The sequence below is a fragment of the Mus pahari genome, chromosome 5, assembly GCF_900095145.1.
Source record: "Mus pahari chromosome 5, PAHARI_EIJ_v1.1, whole genome shotgun sequence".
Lineage (NCBI taxonomy): Eukaryota > Metazoa > Chordata > Mammalia > Rodentia > Muridae > Mus > Mus pahari.
Genome location: NC_034594.1, coordinates 144324596 through 144338351, shown reverse-complemented (window position 1 = coordinate 144338351; position 13756 = coordinate 144324596). Strand labels below are relative to the sequence as shown.

General features: G+C 44.3%; 1 protein-coding gene across 1 annotated transcript in view; it reads right to left on the bottom strand.

The window, feature by feature from the left end:
• The window catches only part of Slamf1 (signaling lymphocytic activation molecule family member 1), a 33015-nt gene that overhangs the window by 16224 nt on the left and 3035 nt on the right, over positions 1-13756 (bottom strand). Inside the window, exons 2-3 of the mRNA XM_021198710.1 lie at positions 7686-8027; positions 5481-5777 (exon numbers count right to left, since the gene is read on the bottom strand). Of these exons, the coding sequence (XP_021054369.1) occupies positions 5481-5777; positions 7686-8027 (639 nt within the window). The remainder of the gene's footprint in view (positions 1-5480; positions 5778-7685; positions 8028-13756) is intronic.

The following is a 13756-nucleotide window of genomic DNA, read 5'->3' as shown; positions in this document are numbered from 1 at the left end:
TTGGAGGTACCCACAACACATGACCTATGCTCCCATTTCCAAACCAAAAGCTCTCTCTCTCTCTCTCTCTCTCTCTCTCTCTCTCTCTCTCTCTCCTGTTGTTCATTCATGTAGTGAGGCCTCTCAGGATGGTGGTTCTCAGAAATCTGATAAAAGTCCTTGGCTCTACAGGGACTTCATTCACAAAGAAACAGTACCTCAACTAATTTTCTCTCTCTCTTTCTTTTTCTTTCTTTCTTCCCTTCTTCCTTTCCTCCCACCCCCCCTTTTTTAACCAGAGGTATGATGCCTTTCTCCCTGTAGAAACGCCTCAGGGTCAGCTAAGTGGGCTGACTGAAAACACCTGTGCTATTGAAAGGAGCGGGTCTTTACATGAGTCTCTACCCTGTAGTCCTTCTGCAGTTATTAGCTGCAAGTTGATCAAGAAAACCTGCACAGAGCCACACCTCCCTCCAAGGAAAATGCTAGCAATCTTCTTTTTCCTTTTTGTCTTTGAAAATCGGTTGTCACAGCAACACAAAAGCTTCTCTCCCTTCAAGTCCTTAAATCACATTATTTAAGGAAGATAAAAAGAAAACAAAACAGAACCCAAGAAATGAATGTAGTTCATCCCGGAGCCTCTGAGATGCTCACATAACGGTCTGAGAGTACCGGATCTCTTTCCGGCCTTTCATGTGGTTTTTCTCAGCAAGGTTTCTGGCATGGAGCACAGCTCCTTGATGAAGTTGACACTCTTCAAGAGATGCCTTCTTAGTGGTAGTTTCCAGTGAGAATTGGGGGTGGGGAGAGGATACCAATTTCAAGTCTGGGAACATCTAAGAAAGTTATTATATGGAGCCCAAACCTTCTGGAAACACCCTCCACAGCAGCCTGTTCCACCTAGATAACGTTGCAAAGGATACCAGCCAATCATTTCTCCCATCCTTTCCTGGCAGAATGAGTCAGCTCTGGACACACAGCCGCCCAGCTAGTAACTGTACTGCTTAGCTTTCCTGGTAAGAGATATGACCACATAATGAGGTTGTAACTGACTCGAAGTACCTCACCTCTCCCTTTCACCACTGTGGTCAGGTTTGCTTGATGGGGCTGTTATTGGAGAGGGCATGACCATGGGCATGGAATGTCTAGGCGATTATGGACATGAGACTTTGCTAGGCTGGGATGGGGGACACTGTGGAGCCCCAGTGTCAGCGTTTTCTTCCACTGAGCCAGCGTTTTGATAATTTCTTGAAGAAGTTCTTCCTTTTAGTGTGGGCCTCCAGGGGCATTCCCTTCTAGCTGAATATTTAAGATTTTGAATCAATCATCCTCACACAGACATAATACTTTCAAAACATACTGATTAAGGACAGCAGCAAGCCCCACACAGTCCCACACACTGTCAACCCATGTTCATGTGCTTCACATGACTACATAAAGGTAAAGCCCAGAAATGTAAGCCTTGGCGTAAGAGACTGTCTTATAATGGACATTGATGATGTACACAATTTCTAAGTGGCCACTGGAACAGGGATGATTATATGGCTGAGGGCCTAGACAAATGTCATTGAAACATCTTCCCAAGGAACAAATGTGCCCATGCACAGCTCAGCTGAGCTAAGGCCTCACATCCAAAGGACGTGCCAATATCACACTATATTTGTTCTCAAAGTATCGTGAATGACTTTGAGGTTTTCTTTCATTAAAGTGAAAATGTCCTCAAAACCAACTCTCCTGACTTACCGACTGCACTGTCTGATGAACCGTCAGCCTACCCTGCAGTTTTATTCCAGGGTGGAGGGTCTCCCTTGGAGCACACTGCCTAAGAAGTCTTTGTTACACTAACTGTTGCTGCTTTGACGCAGACCTCAGCACATATGGGTGGATTGTTGTCATAATATTCTCCTAGAACTAATTCCTTTTTCTTTTGCCTCTTGCTGACCCCAGTCTATTCTCTACACCACTGCATTTTGCTCATTGAAATGCAAAGACAATGGAGCCTATTTTCTGTTTAAAACTGTTGGCTCCTGTCACCTGCGGGATGACATAGAATGCAGCGCTAGCCTTCCCTGCTTCTCCCCGCTGCTTGGGATGTCTTTTGTCAATGTGTTTAGGTAACTTCTCACTCCTCAAAACTTCATCACTGATGAGCTCCCGTGCTGCTCATTGCCTCTCTTTATTACCTTGCGCATACTTTTGCCTTATAACCTCTCATACCATGTGATCTAAGAAATTCGTCTATTTACAGAATTATCTTCTTAAGAACAAAAATTACACCTCTCTCTTTTTTCATCTTTGTGTGCTCAGTACCTTGTACCATGCTGGAACACGGTAAAACCTCGATAGCTGTTTCATCAATGTAGAAACGATGCCATAAAAATTAGCAACTTCCATTTGCAACTACAAAGTGAGAGAGCAGTGGTTCTCAACCTGTAGGTCTTGACCCCTTCACGGGGTTGCCTAAGACCTTTGGAAAGCACAGATATTTACATTACAACTCATAACAGCAAAATTACAGATAGGAAGTTTCAACAAAAATAATTTGATGATTGGGGGTCACCACAACATGAGGAATTGTGGCAAAGGATCTCAGTATTAGGAAGGTTAAGAGCCACTGTGATGGACGAATAGAAGTGGGTTTTCAGTAATTTAGGTGATTTCCTTTACAGCCCTGTGTGGAGGAAAGGTCATACTGCGAAGAGCCCGTGGGTCTGACTTGGATGTGGTGAGAGCCTCCTCCATCTTTACTTGAACTGCAAGTTAACTGGCATTCTCTTAAAATCCATATTTGGAAGTCTTTAGGATGTGGCTTCAATTAAAGATGGGAGCTTTACAAAAGTAATCAAATTAAAACTAGGGTGTTAGTGTAGTACCATGGCTTAATTACTACACCTACCAACCCATATGTTGAAGTTCTAAGCCTCAACAGAATGGTATTTGGGAACAGGTTGCTATGAAGATAATTACATTCAAATGAGGTCACTAGCATGGCCACTAGCGTGGCCCTTATCCAACCTGATGGGTGTCTGTATCAAAGAGGGAACGGAGACACAGGGATGCAGAGAGGAGAAAAGTCATCTGCTAGTCAACGAGAAATCCAACCTGACAACACCTTGATCTTGAACTTCTAGACTCCAGAACTTTGAGACAATGATTGCCAATAGTTTAAAGCATCCAGCATATGGCATCGATGCCCTCAGCAAACTAAAGCACCCTAGCATCCCTTATTAACCATTCTTGTTGACATACTCAGCAACTGAATCATAAATGTCACCTCCTCCAGAAGGAACATTAGCAATTTACCCTTTTCCTCTTTGAGATGGTGAAACAGAGGCCCAAGAAAGGAAAGTCCTGTCTAGTAGCTTTCCTGACTGGATGAGGTCTCCATAGACTTCTACTCAGAGCACCATGTTTCTCCCCTTAGTGTCCCTCCATACCGTACAGCAGCCTGCTTCATATATACACACATACATAACACATAATGCATAACACATACATACATACATACATATGTATATACACACACTAGTATATGAGTTATCCTCCATATGGCTTAAATGAGTAAAGGCATCTCTGGTGTTAGCTTAGGATGTCCTGAGCCAAATGCCCTGAAATGTAATCTTTATGGCTTGTCAAGATTTTATTATGCACTAGTTATATTCTTGTTAAGTTCTCTAGAAGCAATGAAGGAGTATTCATCTCCATTTTTAGATAGGTTAGTGTAAAATTTTTGCTCCCCTGTCCCTAAACAGGCTTTTACAATGGAAGAGAGCTAGCTAGCACAATGGGTATGTTTTCCTTTGTCTCCAAGGATAATAACTAGTTTTTTTTTTCATCATAATTTCTAGGGTGTTTTAAATGCAGACACTTTTCTAGGGCTACCTATGAGGATTTCAATACCAGAGAGCTCAGTTCTCCCACTGGCTCTGAGGATGGCTCTCACTCAAGCCTGTTATAGGGTTTCTTGTTTTCTTTACTTCATAGTGAGAAGATGTTTACACTATCTATAGTATTTGATTTCTGTGAGGGATGGTGATGTACTGGCCATGTAGGTAGTACGTAGGGACCAATCAAAGCTTGCCTACTCTCTGTTATAGATGAAGACTAAAAGTCTCTGAGAAAGCTGAGCTTTTTCATGCCTATAATTAGAAAGAGACCCCTACGATCATACTCTGGAAGCTCCCCACTCTACAGCACTGTTTGCTTGGTTTTGCCAGGATGCTCTGAATGACTGTGGGCAGTGGGGGCCTGGATAGAAGAGCCTTCACAAGGTCTGTGGGCCACATTTAGAAAGTAGAGAGATGATTGACTGTTTCCATGACATGGCCACATTAGGTTCATGACAGAATTCAAAGGAATATCCTGGGGTACAGCAGGGGTATTTCCTATCTGAGAGTCTTCTGGGGGAGGGGGTGGTGGGAAGTCTCTGTCACAGGAAGTGCTATGCTGAAGGCATAATGTAGCTACAGTCCCCTCTCCTCTGTCCCCACCCATCTGCTGTGTCACATGGAATCCGCTATTCCGGTTGGAGTTTCCTTGGGATGATTCTTGATCCATTCCCCAGAAAGGAAAAGGTCAGGGTGTAAAAAATGCCTTTGGGGGCTCTCCCTGAACCTTCCTGTACAGAGACAGCCTGGCACGAGAGAGCAGTGGTCTATTCTGTATCTTTGTGGTTAGACTGGCTTATGTAATCAGCATTTTCTTCTAACAGAGCAACGATGCTTTCTACCCCGGAAAGGAGAAAACCTACTTAAAACCTATTTAAGTTTAGGTATTCATTCCATTAGTTGAAATTGAAGAAGGTTGAAGAGATCCTTAAGTTCTGTGAACTTCAAGTTCCTCATCTGTAAAAAACAAAGCTGGTAGTAGTGCCTGCCTAATAAATTTATTGTGAACTAAAGAGACCTTGCCAGTATTGCTCTGATTTCTCTGGTCCTCCAACTGGCTCTAAGATTCGCAGTCCATTCACAGCACAAGCCCCTCCCTTATAGCCTGTACATCATTATTGAGCAGAGGTCTCATATCTTATATTTACAATGCATTGCTGAGGTGCAGAGACCAGACATCTACTCTCCTCTCTTGCAGCATAAGTACTTATTGACAGACCAGAACATCAATAGGGAAGTATGTATTGGCAAAGAACTCTCATCATAACAGAGCATAGATTTAGGACTTAGGGCCTGCAACCTGCAATCCCTTTCCTACATATCCTTGAACACTGGGTCCAAGGCAGAAGGCACAGAGAGTCTTGCCCTTGGAGACCTGAGTCTGGCTCAGATTCTGGGTCCTTCCTCCTTCCCTGTCTGTTCCTTATCTGTGAGTCAAATGTAATATAATGCCACCTAGGGCCAACATGGAAAGCATCCTTGCTGAATGTATCTGGAGGCTTTGACAATATAAAACAAATGTGAAATATCATGGGGACGGCTTAGCAGTTGAAGCAGAGCTATTGGACTAGTTAGCATTGGATTTGCCATTGATAAGGTAGCCGAGTGGCTCACCTGGGGAGGATTCCTGCTTGCATGCTTGCGATGATAGGTTGAAGGTCCTAGAGCGACTGCTGACAGGGTTGCTTGCAGTGCAGTTGTAGATGCTGTCTTGATGTTGGTTGCTAAGCGTGATGTGCAGGAGGTGGGAGTGGTTGGCTGGGCTCAGCAGGTGGGTGCCTGCCTCATCACTCCAGCTGTAAGTCACATGGTCCCCTTTCTTCACTGTGCAGGCCAACAGCAAGCTGCAGGTCCCATTCTCATTCTCCTGGGTTTTGTTTAGTACTTTAATCTCTGGAGTGGAGACCTGCTCTGTCGGTAGGAGGAGAAAGGGAACCATCACTGAAACAAAGGTCCTGGAACTGTTGACTGACTTATTTGTGAAAAGAAAGTTTAGCCAAATGTCCCTTTCCCCTCACTGAAGAACATCAAGTGTGAGTTGTCGCTGCTAGGGAACTGTAATTCAGATCATTACCTCGCCCCGCACTGCTCATTCCAGGAGCCTCTTCAGATAGAACAGAGAAGCATTTGGCTAATAGCTCCTTTCTGCTGATACTGTTAGGATACTGCATGGCTCTCCTGACGTTCACCATCTAGATTGCTCTGCCTCATTCTATCAGGAATAAGATAGGTTTTGACTGGCTTATGGGTACAACATCCTAGACGATGAGCTAGAAGCACGAGCTTTCAATGGTTGGCTTTCATCAGGCATGTGTGTGCGTGTGTGTGTGTGTGTGTGTGTGTGTGTGTGCCTGCCTGCCTGCCTGCATGTGCATGGGGGGTGGGGGCAAGGGTTTTGTGGGTCTAAAGCAGTGGTAGGGTTTTTAATCTTAGCTACAAGTCCTATCAATCATACAATTCCAATGCCATGAGACAGGCAAGGTAAAAAGGGAGGATACGTTTATATGTTTAATTCAGCTACTACAGAATCATCACTGGCATTACTTCTCTCAGCTATTACAACTAAAAGTAATTATTCCCATTTTGTAAATAAGAAAACTGAGTCTTCAGAGAAACAGCATGACTTGAATGCCTATGCAACTTCTAAGTGGCCAGGCTGAGATAAATACCTTAGTCTGATTCAGAAATCAGCCTCTCTCTCTCTGTCTCTGTCTGTCTGTCTGTCTGTCTCTCTCTCTCTCTGTCTCTCTCTCTCTCCTCAAAGAAAGTCCTGGTTGCAGAGACAACACTTCCCAACACACCCAGCTGATTATATAAGGTGTGACGAAATCAGTAAACTCATAAGAACAAAAGGACAGATTATATAATGTTTACGTTATTTTAAAAACACATGATGTGCAGCCGTCACACACACTCAGCAGATGGCTACGGGAGCTCTGCATTCTGTTTGCTGGAGGAACATGCTGGGGTAGAAGAGAGCCAGGATGTTCCTCTTTCCCTCCTAGAAAGCTGCAGCTTCCAATAAAATGCTAGCTGTGGACTCCCATACCATCCTTGGAGATGGAAGACACCCTTTTGAAAGAAATCCCCACACAGTTGTCAGGAAGCCTTGGGAAGCAGATGAGCCTCAGGGCCTAAGGAGGAGGGACTATAGGTGTCTTCAAGGACAGGAGTGGGGGTTAAAGGGGCTCAGAAAAGTACTCGATTCAGCCAGAATGTAGGTTCTACCAGGCCACAACTAAATAACTATGTAAGCAGATCCTGGTTCAAATGAGAAGAGAGGTGTTTCTTTCACCGTGTAGGTGGACCCCCCCCCCACCCAAACCAAGGCTCTGGGCTTGGTGAAGTGCCCGTGGGTGGAATATCAGCTCTTTACCCAGAACCCCTGCTGTTGCAAACATCCCACACATGTGTGAGCAAGCACATGTGAAATCGCTTGCTGCTGGAGTCTGGGTGCCTGGCAAATGAAAGAGGAGGTGGGTCTGTTCAGTTGTAGTCAAACTTTGTAAAAGTGAAGCTTGATAAATATATATAAAATTAAAAAAAAAATAATATGCAAACTAAGCCAGTCCTTTGGCCCCCACATAGCAGGCTCCCTCCCTTTCAAAACAGGAATCAAATCAGCTTCACCAACGGGAAGAAAAAAAACCATAAAGGTCTATTTGTCAAAGTGCTTCCCTTTAAACTTAAATACCTGTTGGACCAGATCTTTCTAGTTGCTTCCTATTCCAGACATTCTACTTCTGGGAAAGGCCTGAACTCTGGGACTGGGAACCTTCTAGGCCCTCCTGTGTGAAGTACAAAATTTCCCATTTTTACCATAAAGTTTCAGCTGCATGCAGAATTGCTGAACAGATACGTTCTCCTCCACGCTCACCAAGTACCATCCCTCGCTCTCCCGCCGGTTCCCGAGGATCTTCAGGCTCAGGTTTTTTGAATGAAAGTGGTAGCCGTCCTCCAGGTGGTCTGGATAGCCCCCTTTAGAGAGATCAAAAGACACTATTTTCCTGTTGGATTTGCTTCCTGGAGACGTTGCCATGGTGACGAGGATGCGGACGCTTTTGTTCACACTCTTATTTATCTGATGTTCATTTGTCAGGGGCAGCCACGTGTCCTGTCCCAGCTTCTGGAGAATCACTGGGCAATCCATCACACCTCCACCTGAGGCAAGGAGGGGGAGATAATTACTTAGGATGGAAGACCTGGAGACATTCGTTGTGTTGAAGATAGAGAAAGACAGGCTGAGACTCTCCTCACCTCCTGAACGATCTCATATTATCAGGTGACGATCTACCAGGATTCCCACTAGGATCCTAACCGTAAACTTCAGTATCTCAGAGCATCCAGTGGAAATCCTCAAATCACATATACCAGGGTTCTCTCAACTCAGACTGAAGAGCGAAGGCACAGACAACAGAAGTAAAGCAAATGACTTCCTTAAAGTGACAGTAGTCTCTAGCTGCATATGTAGCAGAAGATGGCCTAATTGGCCATCATTGGGAAGAGAGGCCCCTTGGTCTTGTAAACTTTATATGACCCAGCACAGGGGAAGGCTAGGGCCAAGTAGTGGGAGTGGGTGGGTAGGGGAGCAGGGGGGTGGGGTGGGGTATAGGGAACTTTCGGGATAGCATTCGAAATGTAAACAAAGAAAATAATAATAAATAAATTTTTTATAAAAGTGACAGTAGTGAGCGCCAGTGTCAAAGACTCTAGAACCTTAGGCTGTAATTTCTCTGCCAAGGTTCAATATGCAGAGTGCAGAGCAGTGACAAGTGAGAAGCATCAAGTCAGGTGAGAAGAAGCAGAGAAGGGTCTGAGGCCTGTGAGAACTAGGAAGGAGATGTTCTTTGTGCCCAAACTGGAACCTTGCTTCTCCAACAATCCCTGATTGTTAATAATGGTAAGGACAAGAGATTATTTTGTTTCCCTTGTTTAAAAATGCTGAACCAACAAGAACAGAGGGGGAGAACCCCAATGAAAACTCAAAGCTCTCTCAAACCACTCTCAGGGACTCTAGTGCTGAGTATGTAATACCTCTGCCCCTCTCAAAGCCACAGCCTAACCCTAAACCTTTCTGCCTCCTCTCCCAGGGGTTACCTCCCTTTATGATTCACTGAAAAAAAAAAAATAGAGAAGAAACAAAAAGCAGATTTCAATCTATGGAGATCCCAATCAGCCAGTCTACCTGAAGGAGTGGTCCGTGCTCCCATCCAAGGCTAGCGTCTTCCCTAGAGGAGCACTCTTAGGCTTTCAGGCTTTGCCTCCAGAGCCCACACCCTGCGCTACCGGATGCCTCCTGGAATTCTTTCACCAACACACACACATACATACAAACAGTTAATTGCCCTTAGAGAGAGAGAGAGAGAGAGAGAGAGAGAGAGAGAGAGAGAGAGAGAGAGAGTGAGATTCCCTTCCCACCCCAGGTCTATCCTTAGTCACTTGGTTCTTTTATTTTCTTTTTGGAAGGTTCTTGCAACGTCTGTTTATGTTTTCTGCGTTTACTTCCTGACCCAATTTTCCCTGTATCCATTCCAGACAGCTCTTCTTCCAAATTCTCATGGAATCACTCTTGTCAGTCTGTCACACTGAGCCAAGTCCAATAATTCTCCATCGTTGCCTTGCATGTTTCTCAGGAACCCATGGGACAGTTCATCACCCCTCCGTTAAACACAGTCTGCATTTGGTCCCCAAGATACTACACTTCCATGACTTGCTATTTTTTTTCCTTTTATCATTCTTAGTTTCCTTGGGGGAAACTTGTGTTCTTTGAGATCTCTAAGTAGACCATGCCCGGCTCAGGTTTCCTTCTCTTCCTTATCTATACCTCATTTCTCATTTAGTTCCACAGTGTGACATAACTGCAGTATTTACAGTTGTAGACCATTGCTAATCCTTTCACTGTAGACTCCACCACCTACACAGATGGGCACTTGGAAGTTTAAATAGCATCCAACGTTAGCAACGAACTCTGTTCAGGCATGACCGTTCATCCAGTTTCTCAGGCCAAGAACACTGGAGGATCCTTGAACTTGTCCTTTCTCCTACTCCACATTTAGTCTTGACAGAAAATCCTGCTGGCTCTAATTCCCAAGTTGATCCGACATAGAAGTCCTTGCCACCCATTCCTTCCTGACACCGTCACCACAGGCCTAGCTGCTACCACTCTCTGCCAGCTAATCTCCCAGCCTTTATACCTCGGACACAGTGATCCTTTAAACTATGTCTGATTTAGGTTTTTCTTTCTATTGCTTTTAATCTTCCTGGATGTTCTAGCCCTTACAAACTTCACAGTCCTTGAATCTGCTCACTGCAAACTTAGCGTTGCTCCAAATCCATTTCATGCCCACTCTCTGGCTTTCACAGCACTATGGCCACAGAACTTCCCTGCTACAGAACCTCATCAAGAACTTTCCCGACTTTGGAGGTTCTTCCCTTATGAACCTGAACTTCTCAGTGCCTTACTTTATTTTGGGTGCTCAGAGAATTCCATCTTCGGCCAGACCTCCTCTGACAGATTGCCCAGGACATACCTCCTGGCCATTGCCCTTGCTGTCACTGTCTGGTGTTAAATGCACAGTTATTCCTTTGCATTGCTGTCTGTTCCACTTGAATACAGTTCTCTGGAGAATGAACGTCATACCACTGTTTGTGTCTGATGCCCTAAGTTAATGTTCATGGTAGGAACACATGACTCTATGAGCATAGATTGCTCTAGCTGATAAGAGATTCGAAAGGGTAGAAAGCCACCTGCTTCTGTAACAGGTCTGTCTAGAAAAGACCCTAGCTCAACTGTGGTAGAAATGAGCTGCTGGAAATTGGGTAAAATGGCCAAAATATTCTTGACATCCATGTGCTCTGAAATCCCTATACTGTACTAAATGACCTGGCCCAGATTAATTAGATAATAGTGATTTGGGAAAAAAGAAAATGCTTTCTACACCGGCCACAGTCAAGATGGGTGGGATTGGTGCTTGGCTGTTACAGGAAAGCACGGTAGGTGTTAAGGAACTAGGTCTTTGGGGCATTGCTAATATTTTCCCTGAAAACACAGTGCTCAGCCGATTGCTCGGTTAAAGTGGTGACTCTTGGTTTTCCTGTGGTTGTCTGGTGCAATTTTCACAGGGGTACTCTGGGAAGAAAACTGGGCCTTTCTTTTCCAGCCACACTCAAGAATGCCTGACAGTTCCAGACGACACACCTCCTCTTGATGGCTTTACACCCAAATTGTAACAATGTGCCCAAGATATGGTTTGGTCTCTTGGGTCCTGAACCCAAGTTTCTCTATGTAAAAGAAACAGGGAAGACTGAGAGCCACCTATGGACCCCTGAACAGATATACATTTTGGGGAACACTTCCATTAACGCCATTTCTCAAAGAGATCTGAACATTTAAAAACAGAATCACTCTCACACTGTTGACATTTTAAACTGATTTTGATAGGGAGAAGAAGGGGGAAATGGGGACATTAACCCTTTTTTTTTTTAGACTGTTAACCCTTCACTCTCCCACACGTCTCCCACACCTTTTCCTGTCACCGGACGCTGCAGGCTTGTTCTTGTTGTTGCTGCTGCTGCTGTTTGTTTTTGTACTTTCAGAGTACAGAATTGGTACAAGGAAGAGAAAGGTAGGGTAGGAAGTAGCCAAACAAACAAACAAATGATAGAAGTCAAGAGGAGAAAGGGTGAAAGGAAACCGATGGGGCAGATGAAGACAGTCCACACATAAGGACTGGAGTCAAAGCTCCACCAGAAGGAGACCCTAACACAGAAGAAAGATGACATAATTGCTCCCATGACCTCTGAGTCTGGAGGGCGCTCAAATGGAAACACACGCGGGGCTGTAAAAGCCTTCAAGTGGAGTCTCTGTTCCTGAAACGTCCTCCTGCCTAATGAGGGTTTTCCAGCGAGCCTGTGATTCAGTTAGCCCTGTTTACTAGAAGAGCCTGGGAGGGAACATTTCTGCACATCACACCAACTCACTTTCCTTCACGGGTATTTCTGCTTTGATGGTGGAGTGATTCACATGGGCAGGTGAACAGTGGCCTGATACTTTCAGGATTTAGCTGAGCCTTTGACAAAGTGGGGTTCTACCTCAGGACCTTATTTTTGGCTCCATTATGGTGTTTTACATATGCTTTTATTATCTCGCTACATTCTCCTTTTCTCTTTTCTTTCTTTTCTTTTTTACTTTTTTCTTTTTTTCTCTCTCTCTTATTTATTTATTTATTTATTTATAGAAAAGAGACAAGTCTCATGGGCCTCACAGTTCTAGAGGTAAATGCAGACTCAAGAAGGAAAAAACAACTGGTCTAAGGATTGTTTTTAAACCTAGATACCCTACTAAGATGCCTATTCCAAGGCTGAGAAGGCTGGGTCTTCATTGCTCACACTGCTTGCACTCCTTATTCCACAGCCTGAAAGCCTGGCCCACCCTCTGCCTGGCCAGTTCCTTCCACCCTCCAGGTCTTCTCATGAACGAAGACTTTCCCGACTTCAGGTTTAGGGTAGGCTTCCTGCCTCCTCCCTCCCTCCTCCATCTTTCCATCCCTCCTTTGTGCTTCTCAGCACAATTTTTATCTACATTAGCCCTTGTTGTGCTCACAGAGTTAGAAGCATTCAAGAAGAGGGATTCTATCTTTTATTCAATGTGGTATTCTAACACAGTGGTTCTCAGCCTTCTTAACCCTGCGACACATTGTCTCTCATGTTGTAGTGACCCAGACCGTAAAACTATTTCATTGCTACTTCCTAACTGTAATTTTGCTACTGTTATGAGTTGTAATGTAAATATCTGAGAGGCAGGGTATCTGATATGCGACCCTCTGAGAAGATGTGACCCACAGGTTGAGGACTACTGTTCTAACTGGTACCTGGGACTCAATGGGATACCCAAGAAATCCTTCTTATCAAAGTGAATAAATGAAATTAAATGGGTTGAATGAATGAATGAATGAATGAACAAATGACACCATGAGTCTAAATTCCTCCCTTTCCACAATCAAGATGAATTCCATTTTCTTTCTGTAACATCCCCAATGTGGGATGAGAGAGTATTCCTCTCCACTTTACTGGTGAGGATTTAGAAGTTCCTCAGCCACAAGCCATGGGTTTTTTATTGCAACAGACCCCTTGCCATTCTACCCAAACACTCACATCACTGAAGCCTGGGATTTATCTCCATCTAAAGTACTCCTTCCCAACTCTAGTAGACTCCAACTTATGTATGTGAAGGATACTCGAAACACGGACAGAGTGTCATCTACAGCAGGGATTATAGAGAGAAGGCAAGTCTTCATTCTAATCTATTTTGTTTTGTTGAAGTTTCAGAAATGCACATGCAACTTTCTTCTAATAAACAAAAAAGGTTAAACAAGAACCACTATGATGAAAAAGTTTCTACTTCCCAGCTCCCCATCAAATGCTTCCTACATGCCTCTTACATTCTCCTTCCTTTCAGCAATGCCTCTCTCCTTTTGGAAAAATCCCATACTCAATTAGTTTCAATATAATTCAACATATACACCTTAATCACAGACATCGTAGCCTAGTTTTCCTCATGGGACCGAGAAACACATTGGATCATTCTTCCCAGTCCTCAAACAGAGCATATCTAGTTTCATTCACTGAAATGTCTAGCATCCAGCCTCAAGAGTGCAGAGAAACAGTTAATCTACTCTGCGTATCTTTCTTCAGTGACAAAGTTCTAGTAGTACCAATGATGGTGGCACCAATCTCATAGGGTTGGTATGAGAATTTGAAGGATAAAAAACTTAAACACGGCCGGGCGTGGTGGCACACGCCTTTAATCCCAGCACTCGGGAGGCAGAGGCAGGCGGATTTCAGAGTTCGAGGCCAGCCTGGTCTACAGAGTGAGTTCCAGGACAGCCAGG